General features: G+C 37.9%; 1 protein-coding gene across 1 annotated transcript in view; it reads right to left on the minus strand.

Moving 5' to 3' along the window:
- Positions 1-4,124: 4,124 nt before the first annotated feature.
- Positions 4,125-19,317, minus strand: part of TMEM123 (transmembrane protein 123) — a 41,999-nt gene continuing 26,806 nt past the window's right edge. Inside the window, exons 2-4 of the mRNA XM_036426210.2 lie at positions 10,213-10,554; positions 8,623-8,776; positions 4,125-6,512 (exon numbers count right to left, since the gene is read on the minus strand). Of these exons, the coding sequence (XP_036282103.1) occupies positions 6,488-6,512; positions 8,623-8,776; positions 10,213-10,554 (521 nt within the window). The 3' untranslated portion in view covers positions 4,125-6,487. The remainder of the gene's footprint in view (positions 6,513-8,622; positions 8,777-10,212; positions 10,555-19,317) is intronic.

Genomic DNA, 19,317 nt, shown 5'->3' on the forward strand with positions numbered 1-19,317 from the left:
TTAAAAATAAATTCATTACATATTTAAAAAAATAAAGCACTACACATTACATATTAAAGTAGCACTTCTTATGAAAAATATTTAAGATATTTAGTGAGAAGAATGGCCTTATTTTATGTTTTGGCAAAGCTCTTTGATGTCTTGTTGAGTAATCTTTTGTAATATGTATTTTATTTTGGTTGAAGTATATGAAGAAAATTTCGGCCTCTCAGTGTATGTATTTGGAAAAGAATTTTCAGATAATTGTGGATATTCTTTTATTATTCTTTATTGATGCTACCCCAAAACTTGACGTGTCAGGCAGTTCCTTAAAGGTAGTTGGAATGTGAAATCACATTAATAGTTTTTAAAGTTTTTTTAATTTAAATTAAAATTTAAAAACTTTTTATATTTTAATAGTTTAGAATAATTTTAAGTTCACACCAAAATTGAGAAAGTACAGAGTTCCCCCCTATTCTGTCCTACATATGTACAACCTCCCCCACTGTCAGCATCCTTCACCAGAACAGTACATCTGTTACAGTTGAACCTTCATTGACACATCATTATAACCCAAAGTTAACAACTTAGATTTGGGTTCACTCTTGGTGTATTGACAGATATATAATAATGACATGTATCCATCATTTTAACATATAAAATAGTTCCATTGCTCTAAAAGCTTTCTTTGCTCTACCTTTCAACCCCTCCCTCCCAGCTAGGCCCTGGCAACCACTCATCTTTTTACTGTTCAGTGTGATCTCCGTTTTCTGTTATAAAGATCCACTGGTGAATTTTTCACTTGGAATGGGTCTTACTCATGCATAATCTTATAACATGTGTTGGTCATTTGGAAAATATAAGTTTACTGAATTATGCAAGAGCTCCTACATGTTCACACATTTCATTACTCAGTATCTAAAAATCACATTTGTTCTTAACTTCTTATATCATTAGGGCAAGTCCAGGTATTGGGACACTCTCAAGCTGATAGTGGTATATACATGTTTCTAAAATTTTAATTTTTGCTGAAAAGGTTGATTTTTATCATTAGCTACAAACACTGTCAGTTGTTTTCTCAGACTCATTTCAACAGAATAACTGCCAAATAGTTAAGTCTGTCAGTATTATTTTATTCGAGTTAAAATACTTAAAAATTTTTTTTAAATTACAGATGACATTGAATGTATTATTTTGAGGTGTACAACATAATGGTTAGACATTTATATAACTTAGAAGGTGGTCCCCCAATAAGATTAGTACCCACCTGGCACCATGCATAGGATGTCAGTATTATTTTTTATCAGTTATTCTTTTAAATAAAATTGCTATTTCATGAACCAAGCAGCTATTTCAGCTTGCAGTTCAATCACACAAGTTGCTTTTGTTTGAAACATGGCACTTTTGTCCATATCGATCAGCTGCCTCCTGCACACCCACTCTTGGGATGTGCCTGCAACCAACGTACATGCCCTTGACCAGAATCAAACCTGGGACCCTTCAGTCCACAGGCCAATGCTCTATCCACTGAGCCAAACCGGTCAGGGCAGTTTGCAGTTTTCTTGTGATGTGTTTGGCTTTGGAATCAGGGCAGTGCTAGCTAGCCTCAGAATGAGTTAGGAATGTTCCATCTCAGTTGATATATTTTTTTTATATCCTTTGGGTACAGAGCATATGCAGGTCCCGGAAATTTCTTGCCTGATCCCATAGCTATAGGACAGGATGGCATGTTCTGAGAAGCCTTTTATGTGCCCCTTTCTCAACGTTTTGAAGCAACAGCAGTAACAAACACAAAATAGGAGAGCAAGCTTGGAGGCACAGGAAAAATTCTCCATAAGAGATAATTCAGTTGGTTTTTAAGTGATAGTTAAAAATGATGTTTTATTAAAAATAGGCAAGGCCTCTGAGTAGTTGGAAATGATAAATCTAGACATTTTGGGACAGAAGCTCACCCATCTCTTCCTCGATGGGAAGGCAGAAAAAAGCCAGAATGCTAGTACTTTCTATTCATAGCAGAAATCATACAAGACTTAATCCTAGCTAATTTTTTTTACTTAGTTGTTAGCTATTTATTTATTTTTAAATATATTTTATTGATTTTTCACAGAGAGGAAGAGAGAGGGATAAAGAGTTAGAAACAAAGATGAGAGAGAGTCATCAATCAGCTGCCTCTGGCACAACCCCTACTGGGGATGTGCCTGCAACCAAGGTACATGCCCTTGCCCGGAATCGAACCCGGGACCTTTTAGTCCGCAGGCTGACGCTCTCTCCATTGAGCCAAACCGGTCCCGGCAGTTGTTAGCTATTTATATCAAGATATCTATTATGTCCTTTACTACCAACCTGCCAATGAATTTGTAAGATCACATAACAGCAGAGCAGACATAAAATATTTGTATTTTCTTTTTATTATGCGTAATTGGTTAGTCCTTTTTATTTTGTTGCTTGAAATGTCATAACCAAAAATTCATTGCCAAGGAACTTTTTCCCCATTTTCCTCTAGGAGTTTTATGATTTCTGTTCTTAACATTTAGAGTTAATTTTTGTGAAAAGTGTGTAGGATAGGGGCCTTTCATTATTTTACATGTAAATATCCAATTTTCTCAGTACTATTTACTTAAGAGATTGTTTTTTTCCCCCCATTGAGTATTGACACACTTGTCAAATATTAGTTGATGCTGTATGCATTATTTCTGGGCTCTTGATTCTTTTCCATTGGTCTATCTGTTCTTATGCTAGTACCATACAATTCTGATTACTATAGGGTCTATTTTATTTAAATTGATCTTTTTCACCATCCCCCCCACCACCTTTAACAAGCACATATAGCTTCATTAATAGCTTGAAATCAGGAAGTGTGATACCTCCCACCGTTCCTTTCTCAGGATTGCTTTGGCTATTTGGTTTTCAGAATAGAGGTCATTCACCGCCTATGTTATTCCTATGCATTTTGTTTTTGAAGGTATTATAAATGGAACCATTATCTTTTTTCAGATGATTGTTAGTGCATAGAAATGCTACTGCTTTTTGTACATTAATTTTGTATCCTGTAACGTTAGTGAATTTGATTACACCCAACAGTTTTTTGGTGGAATCTTCAGGATATATGTAAAACCATGTCATCTACAAGTAGAAACAATTTTACTTCTTCCTTCTCAAGTCTAATGACTTTTATTTCTTCTTCTTGCCTGGTTGCTCTAGCTAGGACTTTCAGTCCTGTGTTGAATAGGAGAGATGAGAGGGGAAGCAAAGCCAAGAACAATCTATATTGTTTCTTTCTTGGCCATGTCATTCATTTTGAGCATTTTTTGCATACGTAACACACTTAAAATTTTTTTTAAAGTTAACTGAAGTTTAAAAGATGTTTTTTCCCCCCCTGTACAGATGTACTCTTTATTACATCTTCTCCCATACAATTGGGTCAAAAGCAAGACATATTTTATGTCTAAAGTTGGTAGGGGTGTAAACTCTGCCTAGAGTGAACCAAGCAAGGGTAAGGAGGGAGGAAGGAATTGTGTACAAATAATATTGTAACAACGTACTTTTTTTTATTAGCTAAAGGATTTTCTGAGAATGTAACCTTTCCCCTTGATTACCTTATAACAAACATTTGTTATTCTCAGATAGTTAAATATATCCAGTTTTAAAGGAAAAAATAAAGACTTGAATACTATACATTAATTCATTTGCATCTGATTTATATAGGAAATGGTAGTTTTTTAATTTCTGCTAGGAACATATCTTTTTAAATTTATCCAGCAGAATACAGAAGTGGCTTCAAATGGAAGTTCTTTGAGCAGTGCCTCTCAAACTTTGGTGTTCATCAGAATCACCTGGTAGGATAGTTAAACCATTGACTGCTGGGCTCCTCCTGAGGTTCAGTCAAGTTTCAGTGGGGGGCTCCAACACTGGCACTCCTAACGAGTGTTGATGGTCCAGAATCCAAAGGTTTCCTTAAACCAGCAGTCCTCAACCTTTAGGACCCCATGAACAATCACTGGTCCGAGGACCACTGTTTGGGGACCGCTGCTCCAGATAACTTCACTTACAGTGTCAGGTTAGCCCCAACAACCTGATTTTTTACTTGGCGCTTTTCTTATTGTTAATTTCTCTCGAGTTTAATAAAGTGAACAAAACCACACATATAAAACTCTTAGTGAACAAAATTTTATTCTAAAAATAGATCTTAGTAACAATGAAATACCCAAAGCTGGTCATCATAATAAAAAGAAAAAAGAGGAATTCAATTTAAATGTTTCTTCTGAAAAATACAAAATTATCACTGTAATATACTGCCAACATTTATCTGTATTTGAATTTAAGGATTATCTAATGAAAATTTAAAATTATTAATTGGATTCTGCCCAATATATACATCTGGATTGCTTTTATTTTCAAATTAAATACACTCTCAAAGAATGCAAACAAAATTAAACATTTGCTTCAAGTAAACATAATTAGGAAAATAATTAGGAAATGTGCTCCAAAGCAAATTATTGGCTTGTATCACCGCTTCTCTCAATTTTTGCACATAACAAAAAAAAACAAACAAAAAAAACCCCACCTGACTGTACTGAAGTACTGGTATTTAAAAGTAACAAAACAAGTTATACAACTTATATACAGAGAAAATTCAACTAAATTATTTCAAACCCAAAGCACAAAGAACTAAAGGCATATACTAGTAACATTTAGTACATAAAAAGTGGTTTTATATCTTCAAAGTGCTAAAGAAAGAAGTACTCAAGAAAATTCCAGGCCTGTCTACAAAGTTCTGGCTGATTTCAGTACTAAAATATCAAGAACAAAGGGGACAAAACAACTTAAAATTTAAAAGGCCCCTATTACTATTAAAGATGAGTTAGTCACATACAACTTACCTATCAGCCCACATTTTTTCAAACTAATATAACCACATGCTTTTCATAATATTTCTTCCATATTGCATGTGTTGCATACATCCAGCCTTATCCACACTTTGGATAATATTTATTATCCACATTCATCACATTAACTGGCCGTACTGCAGTGAGCAGAAATGACCTTTTTATATAAAAATTTGTATATGACATTCCCCATAAAGCAAAAGCTGACCACAAAAGTTGTATTTAATTTCTATTAGAGGCAGGTTCGTGTTTATTAGGACATCTTAGCTCCTTTTTAGGCTGTTAGAAATTGGTATGGTTCACTTTGACTAATCTAATATAGGAATACTATCTTAGTATGACTAAATACCTCTTTTGTCTTGACCCTGAGTTTTGAGTGCTGGAAATATAAACTGGAAAAGTGAAAACACTCAAAAAAATGTTGGCTAATATTAGTGTCCCCACAGTACTCTGCTTTTTCTCTCCAGTAACAATACATCTAAAAGTGCCTCCTCTTTAGCAAAAGAGGAGTGGTGGGAAAAAATACCCCAATAAGGAATTCCTGTTTTAAAATTATTCCAAAATATATTGGTTTTAATATAAAAATGCAGTTTCCCCAAACTTTTTACAGTGCAGAAAAATATAATATTTTCATCTTATAGGTTTAGTAGCTTGAGGGGGGCTCTATAATCCTTGGCTTGAGAAACAGATTATAGTTCTGACTAGACAGAGTGCTAAATGTTATTTGGAAACCATGTAAGGGACTTTTAAAGTTATGTGTGTTTATGCTGCATTAAACATTTCTATATATTGAAAGCAACTCTACATAGCTTTAAATATTCACTAAACATATAATTAATAGCTGAGTATGAAAAAAGGCAAATTTCCAGTGGTGAGGCTATTCTCACAGTAGCAAATAATCTAACTTATTTAATACTAACAAGTCTTTAAAACACTATCATGTTAAACACTGCAGTTTGCTGAAATCACAGAGGGGGGAAAAGTAATTATATCAACTGACATTGAAAGCTCGAAAGGAATTTTTTAAAAATATGTAAGCTAACAGGGTTAAGCCCCAGTAAGGTTTCTGATTTTATTTGATTTTTTTCCCAGGTGTGTGTGTGTGCATTTTGTTTCTAAACCAAGTATTGTGCTTTAAAACATAAAATATTGATGCTTTCTAAAGAGACACAAACTAAAATCATGCTTAAGACCCGGTTTACTTATAACATTTCTGCTGTGAGGCATTAGTGAGACAAATATCCAGCTCTGAGTAGCACTAAGTTCTTTGTGTGAGCAATAAAGACAGTCAACATCCTGAGTGTTGTGACAAGCTCTTATTTGGTATGTCTTCCAGGTACTGGCCCTGTGTGACCAATGCCACAGAACAATGCGACAGGACTTGTCTTATATATTTTCTAAAAGTGAATATAACCATTAACTAACTGTAAGCTCCCAATGTTCATTAAAAACCCAAAACAAAACTTTTTTACCTTCAGTAATCATGAAGAATTTTCACGTTTATGTGATACATTGTACATTATGTGCATGACTTGTTTATACTACTTAAAAAAAAGAGAATATTGGCTTAAACTGATGGATAGGGTTGCATCAATCTTCCTTCCGTTGGTCCTTAGATTTCCTTAAATGATGGCATCATGTTCATCACTGTAATATATCAAAAGTTAAAATTACTTTGTTTTGTATCAAATTTATATATTCATATTTTTATAAAGTAACAATGTCAAGTTTCAGAGTCAAAGTGAATTGTGATTCCTTTAAGTAAGTACCTGGTACACTGTAGTGGTTACAGATTTAAGCAGGGGTTCAGGTTGTCAAACAAGCCTAAACTTAAATCTCTGCTCAGCCTCTTAGGGCTGTGTGCCTTTCCGCCAGTTAGCTAGTATTTCCTTCTTTAAAAAAAGAAACCACCATATTTCTTGAGCACTTACTCTGTTCCAGATGTTATACTGCAAACATTACATCCATAACTCAGTTCATCCTCATAGTAACTCTGCAGAGAATACTTTTATTTATTTTATTTACTATCCGGTTCTGCAGGGGATCAGAAGCTAAGCAGGCACGTGAACTCTGGTCTTGACCACTGTGCACAGGGCTGCCTCATTTATACAAGCATGGGAAGGCACCCTGCCAGTCCGCAGTCAACCAGACTCGAACTAAGGCTGTCTGCCCCAAACCCATGTCTCCCTATTTCACTCCACGGTCTCTCCACCAAACTCTCAGAAACATAGGAGCTAACATTTTAATCTGTGTCTTAACCAATCATTACCCAATAAATGAGAACTAGAAATGCTCATTAGTACTGGACATAGAAGGTCTCAATTTCTTTAGTGGGACAAACATGAAGTCCTTACTTATGAAATGCCCCTCTTTTTTTTTTTTTTTTCATAGCACTAAGAAAAATAATAGCCAATTAAACTACAACACAAGGCTTTCTCATCCCATACTGTAAGATATAGCCTAATTTCAGAGGTATTAAAATGTGTGTGTGTGTGTGTGGGGGGGGAAGAACCACAAGAAATATGTACTTGAACTCAAATAAATATGGCATTTTCATCATCTACGCCGGGTTCCCACATGAAGACAAGACCCTTTTAGAGTCCAGCTCTGCTTCTGCCAGCGTAGTGCCCTTTGTGGAATGGAGATTCTGGTCTCTGACTTTCTCCACAGGGCATGCAGCATCATGTGGTCATGTATGTGTGAGGAAAATTTAGCCCATAAAGCTAAAATTGTGTACTTGTAGTTAAATCAACTTATATTTTAATTATTTACTATTTTATAACATCAATTGTATGAATATTGATACTATACAAATAAGTGACTTTTGACTTGCTATCAAATATGCTTTCTCTTTAACTGCTTAAATTTATCAAGAAAATAGATAAATATTTCTAGAAACACTTAGTGCTTTTAAAAATTATTGCAAATTTCAAGGTTCAATCCCTATTTCCCAACTGTCTCTTAAGTGGAAAGTCTGTGTGGGATGCATATGCTTACAACTTAAGATGAACAAATTTTGGGAAGTGATCATTTATTCGATGGTTTTTATATACATTAACTTCAAAAGAATGAATTGGTACTTTAGATATAACACTCAAAAGAAAAACCCAGAAGGACTTTGTTGGCAGAATGAAAGCTGGGAGATAATACCTCCAAAAATCCTAAGGCCTGTACAATCATACAAAAGGTAAACATGGTTTCGTGATTACGACTTGATAAAACTCACCTGAAAAATAGTTTTACTACCAATAAAATACATTATGTTAACAACTCATTCGGTATAGTAATTTAGCAGGGGAGATGTGACTGGCAGGAGAATTTACTCAGGTGCTTTGCCTTTGTCATCAAAAGCAAAAACCATGTTTTTATCAAGTATGCTATTTCAGTGCTATTGACAAACACAGACATGCTAGGCCAATAGCCGTATGAAATCTGACGTATAGTACTTCTTACAATTAGAGCTATAAGGAAGTAGAGAAAGAGTTGGCTTAACTTGGGCCTCTGATAACAAATGTATGACATTAATAAAATACATTTTTATAGGTATATATACACTCATTTTTGGGAGGTAAAAATAATAATTAGAAGCTATACACATAATTTACTTTGGGCATAGAGGATTAATGGGAATATAATTCATCCATCTATGAATTTATAATATCCGAGATGAACATTTCCCTATTCCTGACATTTTGTCATGATATTTAAATAAACACAGAAATAATCATTTAAAAAGTCGTGTGTAACCAAAACTCACATGGTTCTGTACTGAATGCCTCTTCTTGAATAATACATTCTGCATCCAACGTAAAGAATAGATAGAATTCCCAGTGTCAATGCAATACCACCAACAAAGCTGCCAATATCAAATTTTGATCCTTTATTTTCTTTGGAATTGATAGTTGCTGTGACTAGAAGAAAACACAAACAAAATAGGCTTTAACACTTTTAAAAAACATAATAAACTAAAACTTTCTGAATTTCTGTATAACTGAACACTAAATGGGGACAAGGGCAATCTAAGCATAGAATGTTGCTTTCCAGTGTGTCTAGCGAGTTGCCTGGCTTTAGCTTTGTTTTATCTAACATATCTATACTATTAAAAGCTTAGACGGCGTCTCACCCTCACAGCATCACAAGATAGTCACCCCCATGTTGTCATAAGATCAGGGGAGGGCAGTTGGGGGCAAGATCAGTCCAGCAGGGAAGGGCAGTTGGGGATGATCAGGCTGGCAGGCAGAAGTGGTTAGGGGCAATCAGGCAGGCAGGTGAGTGATTAGGAGCCAGCAGTCCCCAATTGTGAGAGGGATGTCCGATTGACCGTTTAGGCCCGATCCCAAAGGGGTCCCAGATTGGAGAGGGCGCAGGCTGGGCTGAGCGACCCCCCTCCCCAACCAATGCACGAATTTTGTGCACCGAACCTCTAGTCTCTTAATGAAAAAACCTAGGTGCCTGCAACCCCAGGATCTAAAGGTCTTTGATACTACTGGACTTGGATGGTCTACTAAAACCTCAGAGGCATCAAGACTTGGAAAGATTTTATTTTATGAATCTTCTAAAGTAGCCATCGCCAACCTTTTGGACCTCACGGACCACCATTTGGCAACCGCTGCTTTAAAGAGTTCATGCCTTAAAAAAATATGTCCACGGAACACAGCTATAATCTGAAACTGGATCCAATCTGAATAAATGTTTCTAAGTGAAATTTCTCCTTTTAAATAAATTGAGAATCTAAACTATTTTGTTTTAATCATGTTATTAAAGTTGATTTCAATACATAAATTGTAGTAATAAAGAAAACATATAAAAATACATAAAAGAAACTAGAAAGCCTGCTATTTGTTCCAATAAGTGTAACCACTAGCTTTTAAATAGAACTTCAATGTTGGATAACTTAAAAAGACGACCTTCTTAAGGTTTTTGAATTCAGTTTCATAGGCATTATATTTTTAAAAATTAAAGTGTGCTGAGACTCTGATAATACATACATGATTATATCTAATACCATATTAAATATCTTTTTGGCACAAATTAATTAAAAACAAAGTTCACCATGATTTTAAAATCATGCAGATTGAGCCTGCCTAATTCCTTTCTACAATGAGGCAGAGAGTTAAAGGTATGCTAAGTTTTCACATCATAAAATAAAATCAGTATAAATTACTTATTCACAGATCTTATTTGGTATGATTATGTCAGAAACCCATTTTTTTTTTTTTTTTAACGAGACAAGAGCACTAGGTCAACTCTATTCCTGATCTCTACAACTAATTTATTTAATAGGAAATCATTGCCTAAATTTCTGCATTTATTTTTTGCAGGAGAAATAGATTATTTTAATACATACTTGTTACCGATGAAGAAACAGATGTCGCTGAACTATTGTGGGTTGTGGCCATCGTGGATGTTGACATCTGGGATGTGTGTTGTGAAACAGTTGTCATTTTGGGGGTAGGCTTTAAGGTGGTGGAAGTCATATTTGCTGAGACCCCTTGTGTTGTCATCTGAGAAGTTGCGATGGGTTTCATGGTGATGGCTGTCACATTTTTTGAAGAAACTGGAGTTGTTGATGGCTTTGCTGAGGATTTCGAGGTGGTGTTTGTCACTGGGGAAACTGGATTTGTAGATGGTTTCACAGTGCTGCTGGAAGATTCACTTCTATTGATGGCAGACACAAGTGCAGTATTCCCTGGAAGGATATAAAAACAACTTTAAAAGAGCAGAAGGGAGGGGCAGAAAGGCAGAGCAAAGAAGGAAGCGTATGATGTCAACTTTCCCCCTGCAGGCTTCCAATCCTGAAGTAGGCCGGGCTGGCAGAAAGAAGAAATTCCAATTCTGAATCAGTGTAGAGTTTTATTAGTCTGGTATTATACTGGAAATGAGAGACATGCTACTAAATACAACTCATTCAGTAAAGTGGACACACTATGGATAATACCTTAGCTAGTGTAGGTAGAGGTGGAGCTGCCAGGAAAGGGGCATAAGCAACACATAGTTGTTGATGCTTAGTGTTATGAGTTGAACTGTGTCCCCCTCAGATTCATATGCTGAAGTCCTAACCTTAGGATAGGACCTTATTTGGAGATAGGATCTTTACCAGGCAACCAAGTTAAAAAGATGTCATTAGGATGATCCTTATAAATGGGTTAAGTGGGGGTTAAGAAACTGGTGCCTATAAAATGGGGAAATCCGAAGAACATCATGTGATGATGGCAGAGATCAGGGGATGCTTCCATAAGCCAAGGACGCCCAGCAAACCACCAGAACGAGGCAAAGGGCGTAGAAGAGATTCTCTACAGCCGCCGGGGGAAAGCCACCCTGCTGCCAGTCCAGCTCCAGCACTGCAGACAATACATTTGTGGTTTGAGCCAGCTGGCTGTGGCCCTTTGCTGTGGCAGCCCTAGGAAATCAATACGCTCAGGTTCAGTTTTTCGTTTCTTACAAATGTGTCTCTCGGCAGCTGCACTCCGTAGTGGTGGTGCTGAGCTGGCTCCCTTTACATATCTTTGAAACGAAGTAAGTCAGCCAATACTTGCCAAATCATCCCCAAAATGTGTTTAGATAAAACTTGAAGTCACCTATACATTTCAGTTAGTTTCTCAATCTTAACCCCTGGCTTCAACTAACAATCAGGAAAACGAAAGGGCTGTAATCAAGTATCTGTGCACCATCCTTCTCATAGTTCGAGGAACAAGATAAAGAATGTACATCTGGATCTGAGTGCTGTTCTGTCGCTGCTGTGGAAATACTCAAAAAAGTCCGATCAGCTCTTCATTTCTGTTTTGTGATAAGAGAACTATTCTCTGTACACATTTTTTTTTACGGTAAAATGAGAGCTTCCATTTATTGAGCTCTTCTCTTTATCAAATGCTGGTGATGTTTTCCAGGCATGGTGGGTACAAGCTCAAGCTCTGGATCAGCTCAGCTGGGTTACCACAGACAGGTTACTTAACCTGAGATCCGCTTTCCTTCCCATCTACTTAAGAAAGGGAAGTCACAAATATTTGGAAGAATTAACTCAGATCACTTGTGCTGAGCACTTGAGTACAGTGCCTGCTAGAGGACATTGTTTTATTAAATACTAGAGGCCCAGTGCACGAATTTGTGCATGGGTGGGTTTCCTCCGCCTGGTCAGGAATTGGGGCTGATCAGGGTTGGAGGCTGGAGAGGGACCACAGGAGGGCTCCAGGGTGTGTCCAGCCCATCTCGCCCACTCCTGAACAGCTGGACCCTAGCAGCAAGCTAATCTCCTGGTCCAGAGCATCTGCCCCTGATGGTCAGTACACATCATAGCGACTGGCCCACCAGTTAACTGTCAGCCCCTGGTGGTCAGTGCATGTCACAGCAAGTGGTTGAGCGACCTTAGCATATTACGCTTTGATTGGTTGAATGGATGACTGGGTGACTGGACACTTAGCATATTAGGCTTTTATTTATATAGGACATCTCTCTAACAGAGAGACACTGTACAGTTCCCTATAGAAAGCTGAACAGTAGGCATGGTCAGATCTCCTATTTCTATGGTTGTCATAGCTGGAATAACATCATATCTGAATAACGTTACATTGAAGAGGATGCTGTTGGGGATATTTTCAGCTCATCTATGTAAATATCCAAAAAGAAAAAAGCGATGCCCCAGGACTTTTCCCGTTAACACCAGCTGGCCGCCTTCTTACAGCTGGCCACCTTCTTACAGCAAGGCCAGGGCACTATATACAATAGCAGCCTGTTGTTTTTTTCCTAGTACCAAGTAAAAGTACTCATCCTTTCCAAAGTCTGGATTATGCCAGCTGTCTTTGTATAACTCTGCTGTGTTGAAATAACTTTCCTTATTCTATAACCTTGTGTCTAAAAATATCTAAGTGTCATTTTCCCTTGAACCTAAATGTTTCAAACTTAGGAATGACAATTTGTTTTCAGCAGGGCATCAAATACACACTTAGTTCAAAGTTGAAAATACATATCCAATTTAAATTTTTTTCCCAGTTATTTAAAAATGACATAGTAGTCAAAAATACTGAGCTATTTAAGGCCTGGGCCATAAATTTCTGGTGCCAGAGTTATTTTGAGGTCTGTGATTCTAAGCACAGCAATATGCAGCTTGAGGAAATAAAATAAATTAAAAAAAAAAAACCCAGCTCAGTGCAGGGTTCTGGGAATATTTTTAAACACTGAGAACCTTGTTCCTATAGAGAAACTAAATACCAATGCAATCCCCGAAATGTTCATTCTTTAGAAAGCAAAGAGGCCACTGCAGAATGTCAATAGACTCATGCCAAAAAATTTTCTGAATTCAAATGACCCGAGGACCAAAAATCCATAGAATTGAAAAAAATAGATTTAAAAAAAAAGAATCGAATAAGGAAACGAGGTTTCTTTTCATAGAGAACTGTCCATTTTCTGATTTACAAGCTCCTAAATTTATTTTACTTTACTTTTTTAATATATATTTTATTGATTTTTTTCTTTTTCTTTTTTCTTTTCTTTTTTTTTTTTTTTTTTTTTTACAGGGAGGAAGGGGAAGGATAGAGAGCTAGAAACATTGATCAGAGAGAAACATTGATCAGCCTCCTCCTGCACACTCCCTACTGGGTATATACACGCAAACAATGTACATGCCCTTGACTAGAATTGAACTCGGGACCCTTGAGTCTGCAGGCCAACGCTCTATCCACAAGCCAAACTGGTTAGGCACAAGCTCCTAAATTTATAAATTAAAAAATTAATATTCCCCATAGGAAAGATACACACACACACAGAAAAATAACTGGGGTGCTTTAAATAAGTTATTGGCAATGCATTTCATTTCCACATTTTAGTTACACTATTATTTGCTTAACCTAATTAATATAAACAGGATGTTTACTCTGGAAAGAACTGAAAGAGGTATTTCCAAAGTAATTATCTGCCTTAAGGGCAGTGAGAACTAAACACTGTGGGACGCAGTGCAGGTTTGTCAAAGGAAATTCAGCCTGATATTCCCAGAGCGTGGAATAAAGTGGCTGAGCAGCGAGGGTTGAAAGCAGCAAAGCTTTCCAAGGCAGTCAGAGTGCCACGAGACAAGGCTGAGTTGGCTGGGGCGATGCAGACAATGTCCAGGCTTTGTTATGTGTTTGTCACAGGCTTCATTCTATTCCATACTCACACTTAGTAACCCGGGCAGATTACACAAAGAACATGAATCACAGTCACAAGGGCATCGAGCATGACTATTGTCTCTCCGTTCCTGCTCAAAACTTTCCAAGCCTCTCATCCTGACCGTCCTCGTGCTCCATGCAACAGAATTCACTATTTGCTATGTTTACGAATACACTCCAGTTAACCTGGCTTCTCACTACTCAGGAAACAGCCGTGATCACTCCTCCCAACGCCTGTTTAGTACTCACTCCATTGCAAGAACGACACTGGCAGGCTCTGAAGACACAGAAAAGATGCAATCCTTACCTGAAGGAGGCCATGGGCTAGTGAGGAAGACAGGAAGCAATACCATTACAGTATGTTGTGTCAGACACCAGTCCCATTTTCAGGAACCTCTGTTTTTACTGAATGCGATTAATTTTTCATTTGTTTTTACTGAATGCGATTAATTTTTCATTTTTCTGTACTCTTAATTGTATCATTATTACCATTAAAATATCTTGCTTGATCTTTTCAATAGCATTAGCTGGTTAACAATTGCAAGAACTGCATCTTGTATTTTCATTTTGCTCTATTAAAGTACCAGGCACTGCTTTAAAAAATTGGGTCATTTTTTGCATTTGTTCCAGACTATGTAAGGGACTACAGTGAAGACCAAAGAGCTGTCTAAACTCTTTGCCAAGGCTCCTTGGCTGCTTAATGTTCTGCCACTTCTGTCTGTCCAAAGAGATCCAACATCTGACCTTCATCCTGGCATGAAGTTCACTTCTATGTTTCTTTATTGCTTTTTCATATTAATTCCTCTGCCTGGAATGTTTTCCATACATTCTCAGGCCACGTCTAGAAGTCACATTCAAGTTTTAATAAATGTAATAAACAGGTCACTTAAAATACAAAAATTATCAGACTGGATTAGGAAGAAAACATGAACTCTTTACAAGTGATATATCTCAAACAAGAACCAGAAAAGCTGAAAAGTACTGAAAGTAAAAATATAGAAGTTATATGACAAAATTACTAATCTGGAAAATGGTGATGAGTGGTTCTGGTTCAAGATGGTGGTGTAGGGAGATACAACACTCACCTCCTTCCACTGATACACCAAATCTACAGCCACAATATGGTGAATTTCCTCTGGGAAAAAAACCAACCCTCAAAAACTAGCTGGACCAAACATTTGCATTACAGGGATCTCAAGAGAAGAAAGGGGCAGAAAAATTGTTGAAGAAATGATGGCTAAACACTTCCCTACCCAGGGAGGAACAGGCATCCAGGTACAGAAATCTTAAGAGTTCCAAAAAAAGATGAACCCAGAGGGACCCACACAAAGACACATTGTAATTAATGTGTCAAAGTTAAACACACGGAGAGAAACTTGAAAGCACCAAGAGAAAAACAACCTGTTTTATACAAACTTAACCCTCTTCCCCTTTTCCCTGGCAGTAATACTACCACCAATTTTTTTCAGCAAAAATTTTGCTGGCCAGGAAAAAAGAAAAACTTCCAACCAGAATTCTCTACCTGGCAAGTTGTTCAGAATTAACGAAGAGATCGTTTTCCAGAAAAGCAAAAGCTAAAGGAGTTCATCACCACTAGACTGGCCTTACAAGAAGTGTTAAAAGATTAAAAAAAAAAAAAAATATATATATATATATATATATATATATATATATATATATATATATTTTTTTTTTTTTTTATTTTTATTTTTTTATTGACTTCAGAGAGGAAGGGAGAGGAAGAGAGAGAAAAATCAATGATGAGAGGGAATCATTGATTGACTGCCTCCTGCCTGCCTCCTGCCTGTTGGACTGAGACCGAAATCCAGGCATGTGTCCTTGACTCTAATCGAACCTGGAACCCTTCGGTCGATGCTCTATCCACTGAGCCAAACCAGATAGGGTTAAAAGATTTCTTTAAGTTGAAATGAAAAGGTGCTAACTAGTCACAGAAAAACACATGAACAAATAAATCTCGCTGGTAAAGTCAAAGTTCAGAATAACCTAATATCATAAAGGTGATGGTTCAATCACTTGTAAATCCAGTATGGTTAAGAAACAAAACTAGCAAAGATGTAAACACAATAATTAGTTGAGGATTACAAAAGATAAAAAGATGTAACATCAAAAATAAAATGTGGGGGCAGTGGAGAGTAAAAAAATGCAGAGCTTTAGAATACATTCAAACTTATCAACTTTTAATAGACTTTTAGATATAAGTTGTTATACGTAAATTTCATAGTAATCAAAAACCAAAGACCTATAGTAGGTAAAAGAAAGTTACCCAGTCAAGGGCACACAACTTGGTTGTAGGCTCCTGCCTGACCTGGGCCCTGGTCAGGGTTCGTGCAGGAGGCAACCGATCGATGTGTTTGTCTCACATCGATGTTTCTCTCTTTCTTTCCCTCTCTCCTCCACTCTCCCTAAAAGTTAGTGGAAAAATATCCTCAGGTGAGGATTAACAAACAAACAAACAAAAAAACCATTAGAACTAATAATTTAATTCAGTAAAGTTGAAGGATACAGAATCAATATACAGAAATATTTTGCCTTTCCATACACCACTAATGAACGATGAGGAGAAATTAAGAAAACAATCCCATTTTCTTTTTTTTTTTTTTTTTTTAAATATATTTTATTGATTTTGTACAGAGAGGAAGGGAGAGATAGAGAGTTAGAAACATCGATGAGAGAGAGAGTCATCGATCAGCTGCCTCTTGCACACCCCCCACCGGGGATATGCCCGCAACCAAGGTACATGCCCCTGACCGGAATCGAACCCGGGACCCCTCAGTCCCCAAGCCGACGCTCTATCCATTGAGCCAAACCAGTCTCGGCAACAATCCCATTTTCAATTGCATTAAAAAAAAAAGCAAAAAATACCTAGAAATGTAACCAAAGAGGTGAAAGACCGGTACTCTGAAAACCATAAAAAACTGAAGAAAGAAACTGAAGAGTGTACAAATAAATGAAAGGATATACCGTGCTCATGGACTGGTAAGATTAATATTGCTAACATGTTCTTACTACGTAAAGCAATATACAATTCCAATGCAATCCCTATCAAAACACCAATGGCATTCTTCTTAGAACTTGAACAATTAATTCTAAAATTTTTATGGAACTACATAAGATCCTAAATAGCCAAAGAAACCTCAAGAAAGAACAAAGTGGGAGATATTACAATCATTATACTACAAAGCTAAAATAACCAAAACAGTACAGCACTGGCATAAAAACAGATATATAAACAGATATGTAGAACAATAAAAAAGAAAATATGGTCAGTTAATCTGAGACAAAGTAGGCAGAGGATATACACTTGAGTAAAGACAGTCTTTTTCAATAAGTGATACTGGGAAAACTGTACAGGTACATGCAAAGAAGTGAATCTGGATCACTTTCTTACACCACATCCTATCTAATAAAGAGGGAATATGCTAATTGACCCTCACAGCATCACAAAAGATGGCAGCACCCACAGCCAATAAAGAGGGAATATGCTAATTGACTGCCCCGCCCTCAAAGAAGGCAGCACTCGGTACCCTCGGCCCCACTGGCCTTGCTATGCACCTACCTCTGGAGTCCCCCAGTCCTCTCAGCCTCTCAGTCACCCAGGGCTGGCCGAGGCTCAGGCAACCAGGGTTGGCTGAGGCTTGTGCTGCCAGCAGCAGCAGCAGAGATGTGATGGGGACATTGCTTTCCCCTAATTGCCGGGTCGCCCCCTGCCCCTGAGGGCTCCTGGACTGTGAGAGGGGGCAGGCCGGCCTGAGGGACCCCCCTCCAGTGCATGAATTTTCATGCAACAGGCCTCTAGTCCTATTTAATAAAAGCCTAATATGCAAATCAACTGACCGGCAGAATGACTGGCGGAACAACAGGTTGCTATGATGCACACCGACCACCAGGGGGCAGATGCTCAATGCAGGAGCTACCCCTAGGTCAGCCAAGGTGGGTGTCCATGTGGGGGGCCTCCTGATCACCCTGAAGAGGAAGGTGACAGGTGGAGGTGGGTGGCAGGACTGGTGAGTGGGTGGCCAAGGCAGGTGCCAGCTGTCCCCTCCCCCTGATCACCCCACTGGTTGCCTGCAGAGGGAGGTGACCAGCAGCGATGGCAGCGGGGCGTGGGCCGGCAAGTGAGCAGTGTCAGGCTGGCCAAGGCAGGTGCCAGTGGGGGCCCCTGCTGGTTGCTCCAGAGATCCTCCCGGATCACTAGCCAGGCCTAGGGTCCCTACCCATGCATGAATTTTGTGCACCAGGCCTCTAGTACAAAAATAATGGGTTAAAGTCTTAAATGTAAGACCTGGAACCATAAAACTAGAAGAAAACATAAGGAGTAAAATCTTTGCTCAATCAGTCTTAGTAATTTCTTTTTAAATAGGTCTCTTTGGCCAAGGGCAACAAAAGAAAAAAGCAAATGGGGCTACTCAAACTAAAACGTTTTTGCACAGTGAAGGAAACAATCAACAAGCCCTAGAAACTGTGATGGACACTTCCCATTGGTCCCTCCAGATCCCTCCCTCCCTTGTCCCGCCTGCTCTCCAACCCGAGAAAGAGCCACTGTGAACTGCATTGTTAGGCTCCCTGGCCATCTAGGCTTCTGGTTTGGTCCGGCCAAAGAGAAAGCATCACTTGTTAATGCTTTATATTCCTCGTTTTTATTAGCTTGTATAACTAATTTAACTGAAAACACGATGTATTTTACTGTTTGGCATTAGATCCAATCAGGAACAAGCTCACAAAGTCTCAAGTCCAGTCCTGTGTGCACTAAAGCTATCCGTCTGTCCACGTCCTGTTTATTTAATCAATATTTAAACAGCATTCATTCTGAGCCAGGACACTGTTCTAAATGTCTGAAAAATATTCCCATTTTCATAATTACCCTAGAAGGCAGATGCTAGGTCCCTTGCACTTTACAGATGAAACTGAGTCATGGAGCGGTTAACTTGAGCACCAACTAGTAAGGGGAGGAGCCAAGATTTGAACTAAGGGAGTTTGGCCACCAAGCTGAAAAGCTTTAGTTGGGATGGGTGAGTGTGTCCTTGCCCCACTGTTGACCTTCACTAAGAATAAGCTGGCCATGGATTTTAGGTAGAAAAAATGACATAAACATTCTCAGAATTTCGTAAACCCCAGGTGGGCATGTAACAAATACTTTTCATGTTCCATGCTCCATAGACCTACATACAGAAAACAGTATCAGTCCATCTGCATTGTAAAACACACATAAAACAGCAACAACTTCTCATCTCTGGAAAGATTTCCTTTTCCCCAGCAGCGCTATAACGTGTGAGAGAGCAGGTCTGAAATATTCT

This window comes from Pipistrellus kuhlii, unplaced genomic scaffold (genome assembly GCF_014108245.1).
Source record: "Pipistrellus kuhlii isolate mPipKuh1 unplaced genomic scaffold, mPipKuh1.p scaffold_m20_p_9, whole genome shotgun sequence".
Taxonomy (NCBI): Eukaryota; Metazoa; Chordata; class Mammalia; order Chiroptera; family Vespertilionidae; genus Pipistrellus; species Pipistrellus kuhlii.